Genomic DNA, 20,848 nt, shown 5'->3' on the forward strand with positions numbered 1-20,848 from the left:
ACAACAATTTTGTTAATTTTTTCTCAAAATCAATCTATAAACATCCATTTATAAAGATTATATTTTTTCTATTTAATGTATTTAGAATTACAACTATAAATTCTTGACCCTTATTAGTATGCCATATGAATCATTTGCTTCTTATCTCTGTTTAATCATTCAATATGCTCTTTCTCATTAAAGAATCTCTAATTGATCATATTTCCTTAATAATTTCTGGAAAATTCTGCTATACAAGCTAATTTAAGACAAATATTCCGGTACAAATTCTTATGCATCAAATTTGAGAGCAATTGTGAAGAGAGTTCAAATTTTTTTGGTGCATGTCCGACTTTGATCTCCTTTCTATCCTTCAGAACCTGTTTATCTCCGATGACGAAGTTGTTCACAATGCAGAGGCTCAAATAAATTCCATAGCAGAGTCCAATTTTCCTCTTCTTTTCCAAAGTTTGATAAACATCTTGAATGATAGTGACAAGACAAGGTTTCATCAACAAGCTCTCATTATAATTAATAACCAGTTTATGAAGTATCTTCTTCCAGAAGAAATAAATCAACAGATTTTGAACTTAGATGTCAATCTCCTTCAAAATTCTGAAGTTCCTCTTGAACTGAAATCTATATCATTGGTGTATTCCAAAAACACGTATTCAACACCTCATTTAATAACAGTCTCTCAGAAAAATGGTCAAATCTTTCCCAAATTATGACAGAATTTGTTCATATTCAAGATGACGAGCACATTAGACTTGGAGCAATGTTCTTCACAACAATTGCAATGTTTTCTTCCGAAGATGAATTATTGTCCCAAATAATTCAATATTTTCATGAGCTAACAATCGAAATTTCCATTGAGGCACGTTGTGAAATAATGAAACTTTATCTAGAGTTTTCACGTATCGAAGATCATGCAGATTTGCTTGAACCTCTTCCAGAGATGTTGCAAGTCCTTAGCGAGAATAATTTTGTTGATGTTATTGGCCATTATTTCAAGATCGATCCAAATCTTCCAAATGAAACTAAAGTGAATATTCTCAAAATTTGTTTCAACAAATTGACCGAAGAAAACTTCTCAAGAGGCAGTTTTATCTTATCCCTCATTTCTGGTTCAATTACACATGTTCAATGCATCCAAGATTATATTTTTGAAAATCTTTCGGAAATTTTGGAATTTTTAATGGGACTCATTAGCGATTCGAACAAATTTGAACTTTTGTCAGAAGATATTCGTTATCTCATTAATTCCATTTATTCAATTGCAATAGAAAATAATCAAGATGAAGATTTTGTAGCACAGCTTAAAAGCATTGTTGAATCAAAAGATAATGCGATTATTACTAGCTTTCTTATTGCATTTATTCCTTTATACAAAGAAGATACAAGCTTAATTGAAATTTGTTTGCAATGCATTGCTTCAGGTGATCCCTATATCCAAAATAATGGTATAGTTGCATTAACAAGGTATGCTAAGTCATATAAGAGATTCATATCTGAACAATACTATCCAACAATTTTCCAAACACTATTTCAGAGTTTTATCCAAACAGAAAACTATGACATAGCAAAACTAATGTATATGCTCATCAAACAATCGGGAGTTACTGATTATACACAAGATTTTCTTGATTTATACAATCAAACAGAAAATATTTACTTTTTGCTCAGTATGGAAACAAGCACAAACGACATGAATGATAGTGAATTCAGAGATTACATTGAACTTATTTTACAATCAATGTTAAAAGATATAAATCAAAAATTAGTTGAAACAGCCCTTTCTTCCCTTGTATTCTCTCTTTCAAAGAGAGATATCAGCGAAAATGAAGAAATATTAGGTATGCTTAATCAATTTGCGGAAAGGGTATTCGAAGATTTTGATTTCATGATAATCTTTAATGATTTTCCAGATTTCCTTCGTTTGTGCTGTATCCCAGCAGAAAAAATCCCAGAACTCATTGATCATGTGATTTCGAAGTCGCCAACTCCAGATATTATTTTTTATGATGGAAATATCAATGATTCAGAAGATTACATATCGTTTAATTATAAGAATAGAAGTGCATACATTTCCAAAGTAGATCTTCGCATTTACCAGAAAGTTTTAAATTCATTATCTTCAATTCTAGAAGTTTACAAAGAATGCCTTGATAATGAAGCATATTTCAAGATCTATGAATATTGCTTTGGCTTGTTCCATGAATACAATTATACATTGAGCAAAATGTATGAATTAGTTTACATGTGTCTTAGCGAAATCTTCACTCAGAACAGGGCAATTGAAACTGCTGAAATATATATTCCACGATTGGTCGAAGTTGACTGTTCTTTAGATGATTTCGCAGAAACAAGAGTAAATTTGTTGATAGCCCTATCAAATATTGATGAATTATATGATAACCCAGAAACAATGAGGAATTCTTTGAGTTGCTGAAACATGATATATCTCAGTTACTTAATCTGAAATATGGTTATCTTAAGGCTAAATTATCAACAACTGAGGCTGAAGAAGATTGTGAATGCAAATACTTTTACGATTACATGACAATCCTTGGCAAATTGCTTGAAACAGACCTCGCAGAAGAATGTTTGGAATATTCTGCTTCAGAGGGTATAGTTTTCCCACCAGAAAATGTAACGTTCAGGTCATTTAATGTTCTTACAGTAACATTTTGGTCGCATGTTTGCTCACATTTTGAAAATTATTTTAATTTAGTTCCACAACTTGTAAATTATACAACACAATGCATAAGAGAAGGACTTACTCAAGAAAAAATAGCTTACATCAACTGCTTAACTATAGTAATCCTTGCTCATAACATAGAAACAATAGTTCCTCAGTATCTTAACTTATTTATAGATATGGCTATCAAAGATTCTGAATTTGCAGATACTGTGTTGCCATGTGCTTCATTAATAATCAATCACTTTTATTCAGCCCGAATTGTGAACAAATACATGAAATACCTGCTTGAATTATTTGATGAATTCACAATATGCAATGAATTCCGTGATTTGGTCCTTAGAATAAGTGAAGACTTGCCAAATAATCCTGAGTTAAAGATTAACTCAGAAAAACTTGTCCAAGTCCAAAATTATTTTGCCTCTCAAGAATAGCAAGGTTTTCCAATCGATGATATAAATCAAAATAACGAACAAGAAAAAACAAATGAAGACCAATCATCAAAACAAACAACACCCATATTGAGAATAAGAGACAATGTAACAAAACAGTATGATCAATTAGAATTATTAGTTCAGAAAACTCAAACGAAATCAGAAGATGTTGATAATCGGAAATCAAAAAATGAAAATATGCCAAATATTAAACCAATCAGTAGAAAAATGGTTAAAGCGAAATGCCCATGTTATAGCAAACAATCAACTCCAAGACTAAATTCTGAACCAAAGAATCCATTTAAACTTTTGAGATCATCGAAAGAAAAACAACAAAAAGAAAAAGAGAGTCAAGAAAATCCGATAGCGGAAGCCCAAGATTTTAATGTTCTAAACAAAGAAAATACTTTCGAAGAAATAAAAGATGAAATAGAAGATGTTAGATCTCAATTCAAGATATCAATTCCTTTTGCATTTGCAGTGTTCAACACGATGCAAGTTACATATGAAACTCCAAAATTATACTCACAAACTTTTAATATTTTGAAATCCAATGAAAATTCGTTACCATATGAAGAGGGATATAGCATAAAAGGAGAAAAAGAAGTTATTAATGCAATAGAGAGAAATCAAAGATTGAGTGAAGAAGGGTTCAAATATTTGAGTCATATAAAGAAAAATTATAAAGATTTGAAATTTCCTAAGAAGGTAGAACGCCAATTTGATAGAATCATTATTAATCTAGAAAATAATTAAGATTTTTAATGAAAGGAAAAATAAATTATATTGTTTTTTATATTATTTGAATTTAAACTTTTTGATTCAATACTTAAGCTAAATATAATTGGTATATTCTATTCTAATAAATCATGAATGCAAATGCTCTAAATCTATTAGAACTTCGTAAATTTTTATGTCTGTTCTTATCATATAATATTGGAATAGTTCAGATGGTAGACAAAATTGAAAGGTTCTCAATTTTACATTTTGACTTAACAAAAAACGATATAATCATTTAATGAACGTACTCTTTAAGAAGGACGGAACTATTGATGGAAGAAGTCAGTTTGGAAGATATCTCAAAAATATTGGGATTGATTATAGTGCTTTTACAATAAATGACTTTGTACCTCAAAATAATTATGATTATCAAAACAATTATGTTCCTGAATATCCGAATGGTTATCAAAATTATCAATCAAATTATGCTGCCCCAACTGTTAAAGAACATAAATCTGCAATAAAATTTTTAGAATCAAAAGGTATTTATTACAATCGAAAAGGTACAACTGATTCATCAGATATGTTACGTAATTTGGATCCAGATGAAATGTCAAGCTTATCATTCCAATTCAAAAATGATGGAACTATTGATGGAAGAACTCAACTTGGCAGATACCTTAAAGACAGAGGTTATGATTATAATGACTTTTCTAATAGTCCATATCCATCTGTTAGTTCATATGATCGATTTTCAAATGTAACAACTCAGCCAGAACCAAAGCCAGCTACACCTACAGAAACGAAAGAAAAAGGAACAGAACAACAGACCGACTCTATGCAATCAGCTCATAATCAAGTACCAACAAAAGTTACTGAACAACCAAAAACATTAAATCCAGCACCAGTAACTTCACCAATACATCAAACGAAAAACACAATTAATTCTGAAACTTTATCTCCATCAGAAACAAGAGCAAATGTTGCTGATCAAACAAATAAACAGCCTCAAAAGACATCACCATCATTAGATAATTCAACAAAAGTTAAAGAATCAGTAAATCCAATTATAAAATCGTCAAATCGGCCTCCAAAATCAACATCATCAGATGATAATAAACCAAAAGACACCGAGAAGATAAACGAAACAATTCAATCAACACAACAAGCACATAAACAAGAATCCTCATTAAATACGAGATCAGCTAAACAAGAAACAATTTCTCAAGTCCAAACATTACCTCAGAAGCAACATGCACAAGAATTAGTATCATCAATAAATAATAAATTTACTAATGAAGCTAAAAAGCCTTTGCTTCAAGCACAGTAAGAACAAATAGACATTAAATCAAAAATTAAAGAAACACCAAGGATATCAATGCCATTAAATCAGCCAAACATAACAATAAACGCAGAAGCTAAAAAGCAAGCAAATGAAGTAAAACAAACAAATACAAAAGAAAAAGAAAATAAATTAAATCAATCAATACAACAACAAATTCTTAAGAACTCTGTAAATGAAAGCAATCAATTACAAAAACAATATGAACTACCTAATTCAAATACAAAAAATGAAAAGAAAAACATCCATCTAAATTCAAATAAATCATTGAAACCAGGACCAAAAATTTCATTTGGATTTAGCAAATCATTGAGAAACCCAAATAGTGATGGAGATAAAATCAAAATTTCTGAGTTTAGTACGCCAAAGAAAGAAAATAAATGGGAGAAGAAAGAGGAAATAAATGAAGTCAAAGTTGAAATCGAGAGTGAGGATTTGCATCAAAAGATCACATTTAAATTTGCATCTTGTGTCTTTAATACAATGCAAGTAACATATGAAACGCCAAAATTGTATTCAAAGGTCCACAAAATCTTGATTTCAGAGGAAAACAGACTTTCCGATTCAGACAAATACAGTCTTAATGGTGAAGATAATATTATTAAGTGCATTGAAGATGGAAACAAACCAACTAAGGAAGGTCTTGAATATTTGAACCATGTTAAGAAACACTATAAAGGAATGAAATTCCCAGAAAAGATCGATAGCCAATATACCAGAATAATCCTAAAACTTGAAAATGGCAATTGATCTTCTTCATTGAACAAATGAAACAAAAGATTAAACAATGTTAAAGGTGTTTCTCTTTTTTATGCACAACAAAACAAGATTTTAAAAAACACCAAAAATAATTGTTATAATAAAATGATTTTTCTAACTCTCAAGGCAGCATGGAAAATCTTATAAATGTTTTTGATATTGCTGTCAAAGTTGAGCAAAAGAACGGATTTACATATGAGATGGTACAATCAGAAGCATACGACGTATCTTAAAAGGCTAAAAATCAATTATATAAAAATGATTATAAAAATTAAAAATCATATATTTAATGCTAACTTGAATGAAGTACTAAAATCATTGTGCTAAGTTTGGATACCTTTGATAAAGTTATTTCTAAAGTTTCCCCTTTTTGAAATAGATGATAAGGGAAGAAAAACAAAAACCACCTGTTTTAATATATAAACGTGTAATTTTTAGGAATGTCTGGGTTATTTGGTAATTAATTAAGAGAATCCTGATATTTTTTTTTAAAAAGATAATAATTTAAATTTGGGCTCATGTCGAACAAATAATGAGTGTCTACTAGATAAGGTTTAATTTGATCAAGATTTCGCATAACACACCTAAATATTTGATTATTAACATATATATTGCATAAAAATTCTATACAAATATATTAGAAAAATTAATTCCTTTTGAAATTCCAATTGTTTTGAGAGTCAAATTTTATTTTCAAATTTCAGATGGTAAACAAAATTGTGAAATTCTAAAAATTTGAATATTGAATCAATGTTTTTGAAGATTACATATTCATTGAATAATATTTCAAAATTGGAATGCATCTTTCATATGAAGGTATTATGAGTGTAATCTTTAAGAATGATGGAAGGTATCAATTTGTGAAATATGTTAAAAGGCAAGCGTGTTATTAGAATGACTTTTCAATTGATGATTTTTGACAAGATTCATATTTAAATAATTCTCCATCTTATGATAGCCCATCATGCTCTGATAGCATTTTTATCATTAGACCGATTTTACTTAAACACTACAAATATTTACGAATCAGCAACTTTATTTTACGATGAAACAACAGATAAGGGCAATTCTAAGCAAGTTTTAAAGTCTTCGTCAGATGCATAATAACAATCCAATGATTCACAGTTATTGAATTCAAAATAAAATATGATGAGGAGCTCACAAGTATAAAGATGTACCAATTGTAGAAAAAGACACTTAGCCCAAATGCAATGATACAATCATTGTGAAAACACATCGACTAAAAATCTAAGACAATTTATTCACATTCAAAAAATGAAAGGCTCATAATGAAAGCTATTAAGAAAGGAAAGTAATTGAGTGATGAGAGATTTTATTGTCTAAGTCATATGAAGAAATATTACAAGGGTTTTATCACCTTTAAGAATCGAAAAACATTTTTACAGAGTTATTGTTCAAATAAAATACAGCTGAGGATTTTCAAATAACATATATATATATAGTGTTGGGATAATGTAGAATTCATATTCAAATAGGCAAAATACTACAGGAGAAATTGAATGTCAAATACCGAAATTATCTTCAAACTTTATGAATTGAATAAAGGATGGCTTATATCCATCAGATGTAGGAACATGGACTTGCACTATGTAGATTCATTTAATTATCTGATCTTTGTTTTCTTTGTCCAGTTTGGAGTTTAAAAAATGATTTGATACAATTAAGGAATTAGATTCTGATTCTGATATAAAAGAGAATATTTATAAAATGTATTACCACAAAATCATCCATTCACATGAAGAGTTATATTATTTATATTCCAATAATTAGTTGCTATGTTTTATTATTAAATAATAAATAGTATTCAATGCAATTATTGTATCTTTACGATATTTTTCTGATGCATAATGAAGAGCGGTTTTCACATCTTTATTCTTTTAGATTGTTATTTACACCATGTGAAATAAGAAGTTCAATCATTTCTTTATCATTATGACGTAGAGAATAATGAAGAACGGTTTCTCCATATTCATCTTTTTCATTGATATTTGCACCATGTGAAATAAGAAGTTCAACCATTTCTTTATTATGATGACGTACAGAATAACGGAAAGCTGTTTCTCCATCTTCATCTTTTTCGTTGATATTTGCACCATGTGAAATAAGAAATTCAACTGTTTCTTTACTATCACTTTCTGCTGCATAATGAAGAGCAGTCTTCCCATCTTCATCTTTTTCGTTGATATTTGCACCATGTGAAATAAGAAGTTCAACTGTTTCTTTACTATCACTTTCTGCTGCATAATGAAGAGCAGTCTTCCCATCTTCATCTTTTTCGTTGATATTTGCACCATGTGAAATAAGAAGTTCAACTGTTTCTTTACTATCACTTTCTGCTGCATAATGAAGAGCAGTCTTCCCATCTTCATCTTTTTCGTTGATATTTGCACCATGTGAAATAAGAAGTTCAACTGTTTCTTTACTATCACTTTCTGCTGCATAATGAAGTGCGGTTTCTCCATATTTACCTTTTTCGTTGATATTTGCACTATGTGAAAAGAAATATGCAAAAAGAGATGGAATATTAAACATCAGTGAATAAATAAAGCATTTGTCAACATCATTAGTTTGATCGAAATAAACTAAAAAGGATTCAAGATTATTGAAAAGTCCACAAGTTTCTAAATCGATCTTTATATTGTATTCATTCATCAAGAATGTAACAAAATCAATGTTGTGTGAAATAATTGCACACTCCATGCATTCTTCATTCGGCTTTTGATATTTCAAACATTCACTCATAATTTCTTGATTTCCTCCTAAAAATGAAAATTCTAGACATGTTTGAGTTATTTCTGATTTAAATTTTGATCTTAATAGCTTGAAGCAATCAACTGCTCCATGGTAACAACATAATTCAAGTAATGAATATCCTTCATCAGAATATGGATATAAATCACTCTCAAGTAATTGATTTTTATCAAATCCATCGCATTCTGTGAATAAAATGATTTTTTCTAAATCATTACACATAATTGCTCTGTAAATTGTATTTTCTGAATGAATATCGAGATTTTCTAAATTAAGATTTTCGAAATTAGTAGAGTTGTCTAATTTAATTCCATATTGTTTATAAAACTAGAAGTTTAAAGTAGAACTGATATTTTTGATCTCTGTAACATTATAATCATCAATTATATGTTTGGCAAGTTCCAAGTATGACTTTGTATAGCGGTTATTATAATATATGATTTCCAAAATATCTTTAATGATATTTTGGGGAAGATGTTTCTTTGAATCAATCAATTCTGTCTTGATCATTTTGTAAATCGAGTTTAAATCTTCTTCATTTTCCGTTTTTAACTGATACAATGCATTATATGAATCGATGTAGTATTTGTATTTGCTTCGGAATTCACTGAATTTATTTGGATGAATGTCTTGATCAGACATTAAAAAATTTAAAGTCATCGCTCTTAGGCATATTAATAAAGAAAGTGTTTTTGGGATTATTTTCATAACATCATTTATGAACCGGCCACATATAAATTTAATAATGTTTTAGGAGTATTTTTAGGGGAAGATATGCAAATCCATTACAACTTATTCATATTCATTAGTACCTGCAAAGTTGCAAACAACAACTACGAAAACAAATACTGGATTATCAAACATGGCTCCAATACTATTCCCACCAAAATGCAAAAGAGCCATAATCTCATGGAGGATCACATCTGGACTCGCCGATAACTACCCACTTGCTGGGATGCTATGCAGCCTTTGATATGGCCAATCAATGCTGTACCATCCACATCAGGAAGCGATTTCGGGGGAATCTAATTGGTCTTCCATGATGTTTTTGTTACTCAGAGTCGCAATACCGATGCTGCCTAGGGTAGCGTAATTATTGTGCTTCTATCGATATTAGATAATCCTTATTACCCTTGTGGACTATGTTAATTAGGGTTGTTAGATTCCCGACGATAGGTGTCTTGGAAGATTTGCCTGGTGTCATCATGGTGTCTTTAAATCAAAAATTTTATTTTGGAGTTAGTTTTATTGATTTTTCAATAAAAAACATTTCTAAAACAAGAAAATAAAACGATAAAATATTTATATTTTATATAAGGATCTTATATATTTAAAATAAATATCATTTTATTTTTTTCATTGGTGTCTGTCAAACCATAATACACTATTCAAAAATTCAATGTGTCTTGCGGTTTCAAAAGACACCTTCAAATTGAACGATAGCACAGACACTATTGAATTTTACCCATTGTATTTAGTTTTTACCCTTTTTTATTTAAGAATTAATGACTGAAACAGCCGTTTTGCTATGACCTCAATCACTTTTATTTATTATTTTAAATATTATTTAATTTTATTATTTGAATAGGCCAACTTATATTTGAGAAGCTCAATTTGAGACCACTTAATACATTGAAATATCATAAATATTGAAATATTAAAAAGTGTATTTCAAAATATTGAAATTATAAAAATTTATAATACTGAAATTGAGACAAATTAATAAATTCAATGTTTTTTTTTTGAAATAACTCTCAAATATTATTTTTTTGTTTATTTAATGATGAATAAATATGATTGCTTTAGTCAATCATAAAACTAATTTAAGTTTAAAATAATGAAAGGATAATTTGATCGTTTTTTAAAATACAATTATTTTTGATGATTTGCAAAAATCTTTGAAAAGAATATAATATAGGTTCTATTTTTGTAAAATTTATCCAAATCATGTATTACATAAATTACGATTAAAACGATGAAAGAACCAAAAAGTGTGTTTTGTGTTTTGTTGTTGCGTGTTGGATGCGGGATCCTGTTATTTCCGAAATCGACAAAAAATTTGGAAATTTAATTTCCGAAATCGAAATTATATTAATGTTTTTAATATTCTTATATCAAAAGGATTAAAGTTCATTAAGAGAAAAACAATTCTTCTTCTTCAATCTATTGGCGCATTTATTTATACACGCCAATAAGGAAGGGAAAATTATAAGACACCATGGTGTCTTCAAAACGCTAATTTTTGATATTTTTAACAACCCTAATGTTAATAATCTATGAACATGTGAGGGTCTGGGATGTAAATTTGTTTGTAAAATGCAGTGTTTATTAAATAGTCTCTCATTTGATGAGAGATTTCGCAATGAACATTACTTTAAAATACTCTTACTACTCTTTTTTGGTTCCAAAAAGACATAGAATTGTGTAATTAATCTAATAGGGCAGAGATCTTCTGAATTTAATAATATATTTAGAAGAACTTTGCCATTGTTTAATATAATCCTGGTACCTAGTCCACAAAGAACCAGTTAACATGTTTAATTTTAGATTAAAACCTATTTCTTAAGGACAATTCATTTAAAATGCTTTCTTTTTCTCAACTAAGTACCTTTATTGCGATTTGGTTACTATAATCATACTAAAATTATGGAATTTGATTGATAAGTCAAATTTTTAGAGTTCTCTTTTATCGGCGTGACGCACCATTGAATAAATTTTCATTCAGCTAGAAGTACTCTAAGTCATAGAATGGACATTAATGGAAGGCAAGCCGTAACATCTCAAAATGAAACGAATCAATCACAATTACCAGATAATCCTATACTCAATGATCAAGAGCAAGATTCCCAAAATTCGCATGAGGAAGCAGCAAAATATAGAGAATTATTGAAAGAATTTGGTATGTACTATAGGCCAATGCGTACTGTAAATAAATTAGAAGCTGTTAAGATGTTCAGAAGATTAGATAAAAATCATATGAAAACTTTGAATATAGATTTTACAAAAGATGGAACTCTTGATGGAAGAACCCAATTGGCAAAATATTTTAAGGATATTGGATTTGATTTTGATGATTTTTCTGATAAACCAGGAACGACAGACATGTTTGAAGAAATATTTGAAGCTGAAGCAAATCAATCACAACACCAAAAATTATCATTAAAGCCAACATTAAATAGCCAAACTAATTCAGCATTAAAAATGTCAGTCCAAGCAAAAGAACTCCCAAAAACATCGAAATTACCATTTCAATCGAATCTTCACACACAAAAACCATCATTATTCAAACAATCATCAGCTAGCGAAGGAGCTCAACACAGTGTTTCAGAATCAAGCACTTCTATAAAAGACAATAAGTGGGAAAAGAAAGGAGAAGTCAAAGAAATCCAAATTGAAAAGAAAGTCGAAAATTTTCCACAAAAGATAACAAAAAAATTTGCTTTTGCTGTTTTCAATACAATGCAAGTTACTTATGAAACACCGAAATTACAAACAAAAATTCATAAAATATTAGATTCAGAAGAAAACAGACTTTCTGATTCAGAAAAATACAGTCTCAATGGAGAAGATGAAGTTATTAAGTGTATTATTGAGGGAAATAAACTTAGTAAAGAAGGACTTGAATATTTTAGAAATATTAAGCAACACTACAAAGAAGTTAATTTTCCAAAGAAAATTGAACTTCAATTTAGTAGAGTCATCAAAAAGCTTGAAGATAGCCAAGTACCTTCCTCTCAAAGTAATTAATTTTGTTTTGTTTTTATTTTAATAGATATTGAATCCAAATATATTATTCTCTCATATAAAAATATGATTCACAATAAAAGAATTTAATTTTATTTAATTGATGCCTAGAAATATCAAAGAGAAAAGTATTTTCATGGTAAACAAAATTGACAGAGTTCTCAATTTTTGAGAGTCAATTGACCTTCTGAATTTTAATTTTAGAATTGTTAAATCAACTAGATAAGATTATTAGATTGTTAATTTCAGAAGTCAAATTTTCAATTCAATCACTTTTATTTTTCAAAACATTTTTTAAATGGAGTTTACTGGAAATCCGGCTGATTTGGCCCGAGTCAATATGAACCATCTGTATTCATTAAATAGAATATTTAAGGGCGATGGAACTCTTGATGGAAGGTGCTAAGCAGCAAGATACGTAAAACAATGTGGTCTTGATTTTAATGATTTCAGGGAACCACGTCAAAATAATTACAGACAGCAATATGCACCAGATTTTCAGCAACCTACTTATCAGCAGCCCACATTTCAGCAAACACCCAGACAAGAAATGACAGGATCTCCAGATTTTTCGAGAGCCAAAAGAGTTCAAGAATTTTTGGAAGCAAATCAAATTAATTACAGATCTAATGCTTCTGTTGATTCGATTGAAAAGTTCAACAGTATGGATCCCAATGAACTGCCAACATTGAAAGTTTTGTTCAAGGGAGATGGAACGCTCGATGGAAGATGCCAACTTGCTAGGTATCTTAAAGAACATGGTTTTGATTTCAACGACTTCTTTAGAAACCCTTCAGACATTATATCAGAGGATCATGAAGTTGAAAATCCTGAGGAAGAAGCCAGAAAATACTCAGAATTCTTAAGAAATCGCGGATTATATTATAGACCAATATCTGTTGAAGATTATTCTACAGTTGTTAATATGTTTAGAAGTATGGATCTCGATCATATGAAATCTTTGAATGTGAAAATTAAATCAGAGGGAACACTAGATGGAAGATGCCAAATGTCTATATATCTTAAAAATCTTGGTTTTGATTTCAATGACTTTGCTGATTCTCCAGGTATTGTTGACTGGATTGCAAGAGTTTTTGGTGTTGAAACCATTTCTGAGCAAAATAAATCATTTGAACAACCCCAAAAACAAGAAGAATCAATTCCACCAGTAGAAGAAATTAATGAACCAATAGAAAAAGATCAAAATCAAATGCCAAAGTTCGCATTTACTTCAAAACAACAACCAAAACCATTCAAACCAGTTCAAAAACTTCCTGAGATGAAACCTCATCCTACTAAAGAAGGAATTAAAATCAAAGTTTCAGAATTTAGTACTCCAAAGAAAGAAAATAAATGGGAAAAGAAAGAAGAAACAAAAGAAATAGAAATTGAAATTAAAAATGAAGATCGGCCACATAAAATTACATTTGCTTTTGAGACTGCTGTATTTAATAAAATGAAAATAACATACGAAACGCCTAGATTGCATTCTAAAGCTTATAAAATATTGACATCAGAAGAAAATATTCTCCCTGATGAAGACATATATGATGTATCTTCTGAAGAAGAAGTTATTAATGCTATTAAAGATAAAACAAAACTCAGTGAAAAAGGTCGTGAATATGTTAAAAATGTCAAGAAGTATTACAAGGAATTGAGATTCCCTGAAAAACTTGAACGGCAGTTTAACAAAATCATAATTAGATTAGAAAATAATTGAAATCATTTATTCATGTTAATATTTTTAATTTTTTACATGAGAATAAAAGGTGATATTAATAAAATGGAAACATGGGTAGATGAAACTGGCTGTTGCAAGCAAGTAATTTGAGTATTGCTGCAATTCATTCTAAATGAAATTTCAGGGATATTTCTTTGAATAAATAGATCTGTTTTTGAAGAATCACAACGAACTGCACCGCATTTTCTGAGTAATGGCGAATTATCGAAAGCACAATCCCCAATTGTTGACAAACTTGTACTTGTTATGAATAGAAATGCTAATTTCGAGCAATCCTTGAATGACTCTCGACCAATTGATTGAATATTATTTCCGCTAAAAAGAATTCTAACTAAATGTGTGCATGACATAAATGCATAGTTTCCAATTGATGTCGTTGTCATTGGAACAACATATGTATCAATTGGACTTGATGGAAGGAATGTTATTAATTTTGTTTCTTCATGATTTGTCAAAGCGCCATTGGAAAATCTATATGATGAATCACTTTGGTCTAGTTTTATTGATACAAGTAAAGGGCATCTAATGAATGCTCCACCATAAATTTCGGAGAGAACACTGTTCAATGAAAGGGAAACTTTGTATAAAGATTCACAACTTCTAAATGCAAAAGATTTAATCACTGTTAAACTGCTTGGAATAACAAATTCTCGCAATAACAAACACCCCTCAAATGCAGAAGCTTCAATTGAATCAATATTATTGTCCAAGGTAACAGATGTAAGATAAAAGCAATTATAGAAACATTTTTCGGAAATAGATCTAGTACTAATAGTTACTGATTGTACTTTGCTGTTAATAAATGCACCATAATCTAATGACAGCAAGTTCTTTCCATTGTCACAATTAGCAATACTGCTATCAGCAAAAGCAAAAGTACCAATTGTTTGAATTTGTGTAGCAGACAATCCGATTTCATTTATATTAGGACAGCTTCCAAAAGCATACTCATTTATAGTTGTTATTGAAGATGGTAATACGATATTAGTTAATTGAGGGCAATTATAGAAACAGTACTTAGGAATAGCTGTGAGTACTTGATTATTTGAAAACTCGACTCTTTTCAGATTTGGACATTCTTGGAAGCACCTTTTTCCAATGAAATTTAAGTTTGCTGAAAGAGTGACACTCTCTAATGTACATTTATAGAATGCCGATGGAGAAATTGAAGTCAGAGTTCGACCATTAAATAATACAGATCTTAATTGTTTTTCTTTAAATATTGAATAGCCAACAGTTTCCACGCCATCTGGAATTACCAGATCTTTGTTTGGATCATTACCAAAGTAATCGGATAAAGACTTCCTTTGATTAGTAAGCAGCATATTGTCTGCATAACCAATATGTATATTGTCTTTTACATCTAATTTCAGTTTCATGCAGTTATAAAAGACAGAAGTGGAAACATCAGTCAATGTCGCAGGAATCTTCAATTCTTCAAGATTAATGCAATTATAGAAAGCCATGTATCCAATAGATGTTGTTTTACTTGACAGATTCACATATTTAAGGGATTGGCAACTGTCAAAACAATTTTTATTAATTACTGTAACTTTTTCAGGTATTTTCATTGATGTTATTTTCGTATCAGTAAAAGCCCAAGTTCCAATGGAACTTATTTCATCATGCAATATAATGGATGAAACTTCACAAGATCTAAAACATCCATCATATATAGAAGTTACATATTGAGGAACAACATATTCGCCTGAAATTTTTCTTGCTACAACAACTAATGTATTATTGTTATCTCCGGAATAAATCGATGTGCCATCAGTCCTATATACTTGGTTATCTTTATCAATCGAAATACTTGCGATAAAGGTATAAATGAAAATACCACTTGAAATGCTATTTACTTTTTTAGGGAGAAAAATACTCGAGCATCGAATTCCAGCAAAACATTCAAGTCTCAACGTAGTCAAATTGGAAGTAGGATTAATGTTGAAGGCAGTAGCAGCTGTATCAGCAAATGCCCAGTTGTGTCCATCAACCCATCCATCGATAATTTCAACAGAATCTGGGAGATTTATGACTTCTAATTTAAAATCGTTACAAAAGCATCCTGCTTTTACTTCTTTGATATTGGGAGGAAAATAGAATGTCGTTAAACTCTTGCACTGTGTGAATACGGAATAATTTAGAAAAGGAAGATTTTGACACTGTCTAAGATCAGCAGAAACAAGATTTGATGAGGCAAAGCAAAAACTGCAAATACTTTCGCATTTACTAAGAGCAGCAAATTTAAGTGATGTGATTGATCCTCTACAGGCATAGAATGGGCTATTAACATCATTTTCGCCACCTTTAATAATTTTAACACTTTGAAGGATCTCAATTTCGCCACTTAACCCGTCTGGACATCTGACTAGAACTGTTTTCGATGGGTCATTATATTCAATACCTCTTTCATCATATTTATCAGAAGTCAGAGAACTTCTATAAAAAGTGACAAAGTAGTTTATATACTCGGATTTTATGCGACTGAGAATGCTTTCAACTTAATATTCAAATGCGTGTCATAGTTTTGTTAAATACCACAATTATTTTCTGATCTAAGCAATATTTACAAAAGAAAATCTAAAATACGAGAAATACCATCTGTGAATACGCATATTTTTTATTTTCGCTCATGGATATTTTACGTATGTATATCTTACTATCATTTAATTAAATAAAATTGAAATGAAAAGGCCCAAAATGCATCATTATGCATATAAATCATAAGAACAATGGTTGGAACGAAATATGGCTATATACTGGCTCAAATGATAAATTTAGATTTGAAAGTTGATTCTTAGAAAACTTCCAGTTATAATCAAACATACCTCCATCTGTGCAAGCGAAAACTCATATGAGCTTTGAATGCTTTTATTTATCATATCAATTGGATTATTTCTCAACTATTTCAAAAGAATATGTTATTGCATTCGATCTTATAAATCTATTCAAAGTGATAAATTGAGAAAAACCGATATGATATGACCAATCTTCACAAAAGGATAAAAATAAATCGATAATAAAACGAATCGGTAATAAATCAAGAATCTTGGTAAGAATAGACCACTATTTATTTAGTTTATTTGTCTAAAATTTTGAGCGATAAAACTGATACAATTATTTGAAAGGGTTCACAAAAGAATCATTATCAAAATGTTATCCACTGTAGAAGGAAAGACATTTGACGAGGAACGTGCATTATACAACCTTCATGATGCAAATGTTGTTAACTGTACATTTGCAGGTCCAGCAGATGGTGAATCTGCTTTGAAGGAAACACATAATATCCATCTCAAGGATTGCAGCTTCTCATTGCGTTATCCATTATGGCACTCAACAAATTTCACTCTTGAGAATGTTAAAATGGACGAGCTTACAAGAGCACCAATGTGGTACTCAAATCACGGCAAACTCTTGAATTGCAAGATCAACAGTATCAAAATCATGCGTGAATGTGATCACATCGAGTGGGAAAACTGTGAAGTTGTTTCTCATGAGTGTGGTTGGGAATCAAGAAATATCAAGATTAAGAATACAAAGATGACATGCGATTATTTACTCATGCATGGAAGCAATATTGAAGCTGATGGCTTACTTTCCAATGGAAAGTACATTTTCCAGTATGTAAACCACGCAGAACTTAAGAATATCGATGTTGTTACAAAGGATGCTTTCTGGCATGCTAATGACATTGTTGTCAGAGATTCTGTTCTTCGTGGCGAATATATTGCATGGTTCTCTAATAATGTCACATTTATTAACTGTAAGATCGAAGGTGTACAGCCATTCTGCTATTGTAAGAACTTAAAGCTCATTAACTGTACAATGGAAGGCACAAACTGGTCCTTCGAGTATTCTGAAAATATTGATGCTGATATTAAGGGTCATATCTTATCAATCCGTAATCCTAAGTCAGGAAAGATTGTTTGCGATTCAGTTGGCGAAATTGATCATAACCATGCAGTCATGGACTGCAAAGCCGAGATTGTTATTAGACAAAAGTAATAATTTTCTATTTAGATTATAAAGATTTCTTTTAATATATTCTATTTTTTATGCCTATTTTCTTTTGAAGAACATATCGAAATATTTGTTTAATTAGACTATTTATTAAGCGTTTAGGAGATATAATGGATTATAGATGCTGTTGAAATGCTTTGGATGTTTACATTTTCCTTAGATATGAAGATGTGAAGGAAATTTGGAGATTAATTCTATGAATGAGTATCAAATAGATTGGTTGATCATTGTATTTGTGGGCATGACGATAGTTTGTCTAATTCCAATAGTAATGTTTCAATTTATCACCATTATAAATCAATGGAAATTTATTCATGATTGAATCCTGCTATGGTTCAAAAGATAGCATGTTTGTATGTTATGTGCATGCATGCAACTAAATGAAGCAAGAACAATTTTGCTATCCAAAATTTGTAAGAAATTTTCAATGGGTAGCTTGACTATTTTTGAAGAAGAAATTGTAATGTTTCTTAGATTTGGTAAAAATGGTCAAAACTCTTGGATATGATAGCTGATTCTCTATTCTTCAATATTATAATAACGATTCGTTATTATCTCATTTATTTTTTCGAGAAAAAAATTATTTTTCGTTTTATTTATAAGATTTACTAAGGCCCATATGAGTATAATTCGAAGTTATGATTTTTTAATTGTTGGCCAGATAAAATTTTGTGATTGTAAAATTTTTTTACTTCATTTCTTGTTGATGTCCTATAAACCAACAGCATTCATCAAGCGTATTCTCAATAAGCCATGTTCCGAACTTGAGCTTGGTGCCCAGAAGTGTGCACACAATCCACAAGTCATCAATCTTGGCACAGCTGAAAATCATCTTCTCAATGACTTTTTATTGCCACTTATGAGAAGCCGTCCAGAATTCAAGGAGTGGGATTATACATATTCCGGCTCTTATGTTAAGACAAATCTCAAGAAAGCCATTGCAAACTTATATGAAACACATTTCGGCATGAAGAATGTCAACCCAGATCATATCCTTGTTGGTAGTGGCATTGCTTATCTCGTTGAAATGATTTCTTTAGCATTCTGTGAACCAGGAGAAATCATTTTAATTCCAAAGCCATGCTATGGCTGCTTCGAGCCAGATATGTGGTCTTCTGGTGCTAAGGTTCAGTACATTGAGCTTGATAACCTTCCAGATGAACCACCAGCCGATGCAAGAGTTTTATTATTGACAAATCCAGGAAACCCAATCGGCGAAGTTGTTCCAAACCAAGACAAGCTCCTTGCTTGGGCCAACAAGAACCCACTTCTTCACGTTTTCACTGATGAAGTTTATGGCCTCAGTGTTCGCGACAGAAGCAAGTTTGTTTCAATGATGGAACACCCAGCAGCCGATCCAATGCGTATCCACCATCTCTACGGTATCTCAAAGGATTGGGGTATGGCTGGTTTCCACGTTGGTTTCTTCTATTCTCGTAATAAAGAAGTTTTCAATGCAGTTAGCGAAGCATGCAATGGATTCTCTCTTCCAAGTGATACAAAGCAATACCTCGAAAAGCTCTTCTGCAACTACGAACTTCGTGATAAGATGATCGAAGTTGGCAAGGAAAGACTTATCAAGGCCGAAGAGACAGCAATGAAGCTTCTTACAGAAGGTGGCATCAAATTCAAGAAGGCACCAGCTTCTTTGTTCCTAATGCTCGATTTAACAGATATTGCTCCAACAGCTGAAGAAGAGAAGAAACTTTGGTTAGACTTAATTGATAGATTCAATATCCATATATTACCTGGCGCAAATGGCTTTAGATATAAGTATCCAGGTTGGTTCAGACTTTGCTTCTCTCATGAGGAGAGTAAGCTTATCGAGGGTTGCACACGTTTGGTTAATGCTGTTAAGACAATCAAGAGTGAGCACTCTAAGTAAATAAAATTTTAGAATATATTTGAATTTCTTTTATAATTGTTAATTTTTGTTATAATATCATATTAACAGTTGAAACAGCTAAATTTTATGACAAATAATGAACGCAATAAAAGAGATTTGTTTTCAACATTTTAGAGTAGTCTTATTTTTACCGTGAAACATGTTAACAAGATGTTATGTATTATTTACCACATGAAATCATATGATTTATGAAGATTATAACCCATTTTTGAAAAATAAGAACGGAGTAACTAAATAAATAGGATCTATTACATGTAAAAAAGATTATTTTGATGCTAATAAGTCTTGATTTTAATATTTTGTGATAAAAAAAAATGAATGCATTAATATTATGAATTTTGGAGGAATCAACATATTTCATGAAAGATATATAATTCGCTATTTTGGTCAGTGAAGATTTTGATTTGAATGAACTTTGAAATTTAATGACAATATTGAAATTCAATTGTATGTAGTTATGATTAATCTTATAAGCTAGAAAACAGTAATTTTTCTGTAATCGATTTTGAAAAGAAATGTAAAAATGAATGAAGTTGAATTTTATTATCTTCTCAATAAATGTTAATTGACCAATCATTAGATATTTGAAATAGGAAGAAAGGCGATTAAAAAGAACAGATTATAAATAAAAATCAATTTTACATTAAGTATTCAATATTTTGATATAGCATTAATTATCAGGCATATTATGAGCTGGATAAGAACAATACCTCTTTGAATTCAATACTTT

The 20,848-nt window shown here is 30.2% G+C and overlaps 12 protein-coding genes and 1 pseudogene across 13 annotated transcripts; 10 read left to right on the top strand and 3 right to left on the bottom strand.

Annotated features, from left to right (window-relative positions):
- The first annotated feature begins 323 nt into the window (after positions 1–323).
- TVAGG3_1024600 lies at positions 324–2,423 on the top strand (annotated as a pseudogene). Its single transcript has one exon. A coding segment is annotated over exon 1 (2,100 nt).
- Positions 2,424–2,538: 115 nt separating this feature from the next.
- TVAGG3_1024610 (uncharacterized protein) lies at positions 2,539–3,114 on the top strand (the record flags this gene model as incomplete). The annotated part of the gene is made up of 1 exon (XM_001579058.1): positions 2,539–3,114. The coding sequence occupies one exon, from the start codon at positions 2,539–2,541 to the stop codon at positions 3,112–3,114; it is 576 nt and encodes a 191-aa protein (XP_001579108.1).
- A 198-nt stretch (positions 3,115–3,312) lies between these two features.
- On the top strand, positions 3,313–3,870 carry TVAGG3_1024620 (uncharacterized protein; the record flags this gene model as incomplete). The annotated part of the gene is made up of 1 exon (XM_001579059.1): positions 3,313–3,870. The coding sequence occupies one exon, from the start codon at positions 3,313–3,315 to the stop codon at positions 3,868–3,870; it is 558 nt and encodes a 185-aa protein (XP_001579109.1).
- A 262-nt stretch (positions 3,871–4,132) lies between these two features.
- On the top strand, positions 4,133–5,164 carry TVAGG3_1024630 (uncharacterized protein; the record flags this gene model as incomplete). Its single annotated transcript, XM_001579060.1, has 1 exon — positions 4,133–5,164. One exon carries the CDS (start codon positions 4,133–4,135, stop codon positions 5,162–5,164), a length of 1,032 nt encoding a protein of 343 aa, XP_001579110.1.
- Positions 5,165–5,212: 48 nt separating this feature from the next.
- TVAGG3_1024640 (uncharacterized protein) lies at positions 5,213–5,926 on the top strand (the record flags this gene model as incomplete). Its single annotated transcript, XM_001579061.1, has 1 exon — positions 5,213–5,926. One exon carries the CDS (start codon positions 5,213–5,215, stop codon positions 5,924–5,926), a length of 714 nt encoding a protein of 237 aa, XP_001579111.1.
- A 1,899-nt stretch (positions 5,927–7,825) lies between these two features.
- On the bottom strand, positions 7,826–8,929 carry TVAGG3_1024650 (ankyrin repeat and SOCS box-containing protein 4 family; the record flags this gene model as incomplete). The annotated part of the gene is made up of 1 exon (XM_001579062.1): positions 7,826–8,929. The coding sequence occupies one exon, from the start codon at positions 8,927–8,929 to the stop codon at positions 7,826–7,828; it is 1,104 nt and encodes a 367-aa protein (XP_001579112.1).
- A 105-nt stretch (positions 8,930–9,034) lies between these two features.
- TVAGG3_1024660 (spectrin binding) lies at positions 9,035–9,909 on the bottom strand (the record flags this gene model as incomplete). Its single annotated transcript, XM_001579063.2, has 1 exon — positions 9,035–9,415. The coding sequence occupies one exon, from the start codon at positions 9,413–9,415 to the stop codon at positions 9,035–9,037; it is 381 nt and encodes a 126-aa protein (XP_001579113.1).
- A 1,236-nt stretch (positions 9,910–11,145) lies between these two features.
- On the top strand, positions 11,146–12,549 carry TVAGG3_1024670 (uncharacterized protein; the record flags this gene model as incomplete). Its single annotated transcript, XM_001579064.2, has 1 exon — positions 11,456–12,454. One exon carries the CDS (start codon positions 11,456–11,458, stop codon positions 12,452–12,454), a length of 999 nt encoding a protein of 332 aa, XP_001579114.1.
- A 452-nt stretch (positions 12,550–13,001) lies between these two features.
- TVAGG3_1024680 (uncharacterized protein) lies at positions 13,002–14,171 on the top strand (the record flags this gene model as incomplete). The annotated part of the gene is made up of 1 exon (XM_001579065.1): positions 13,002–14,171. One exon carries the CDS (start codon positions 13,002–13,004, stop codon positions 14,169–14,171), a length of 1,170 nt encoding a protein of 389 aa, XP_001579115.1.
- Positions 14,172–14,197: 26 nt separating this feature from the next.
- TVAGG3_1024690 (structural constituent of cell wall) lies at positions 14,198–17,160 on the bottom strand (the record flags this gene model as incomplete). Its single annotated transcript, XM_001579066.1, has 1 exon — positions 14,204–15,658. One exon carries the CDS (start codon positions 15,656–15,658, stop codon positions 14,204–14,206), a length of 1,455 nt encoding a protein of 484 aa, XP_001579116.1.
- Positions 17,161–17,339: 179 nt separating this feature from the next.
- TVAGG3_1024700 (protein of unknown function, DUF3737 family) lies at positions 17,340–18,240 on the top strand (the record flags this gene model as incomplete). The annotated part of the gene is made up of 1 exon (XM_001579067.1): positions 17,346–18,197. One exon carries the CDS (start codon positions 17,346–17,348, stop codon positions 18,195–18,197), a length of 852 nt encoding a protein of 283 aa, XP_001579117.1.
- Positions 18,241–18,918: 678 nt separating this feature from the next.
- On the top strand, positions 18,919–19,465 carry TVAGG3_1024720 (1-aminocyclopropane-1-carboxylate synthase protein; the record flags this gene model as incomplete). Its single annotated transcript, XM_001579068.2, has 1 exon — positions 18,919–19,465. A coding segment is annotated over one exon (547 nt), but the record flags the coding sequence as incomplete, so codon positions are not given.
- Positions 19,466–19,774: 309 nt separating this feature from the next.
- On the top strand, positions 19,775–20,121 carry TVAGG3_1024710 (1-aminocyclopropane-1-carboxylate synthase protein; the record flags this gene model as incomplete). Its single annotated transcript, XM_001579069.2, has 1 exon — positions 19,810–20,097. The coding sequence occupies one exon, from the start codon at positions 19,810–19,812 to the stop codon at positions 20,095–20,097; it is 288 nt and encodes a 95-aa protein (XP_001579119.1).
- Positions 20,122–20,848: the final 727 nt, after the last annotated feature.

Source organism: Trichomonas vaginalis, chromosome I, assembly GCF_026262505.1.
Source record: "Trichomonas vaginalis G3 chromosome I, whole genome shotgun sequence".
Taxonomy (NCBI): domain Eukaryota; phylum Parabasalia; order Trichomonadida; family Trichomonadidae; genus Trichomonas; species Trichomonas vaginalis.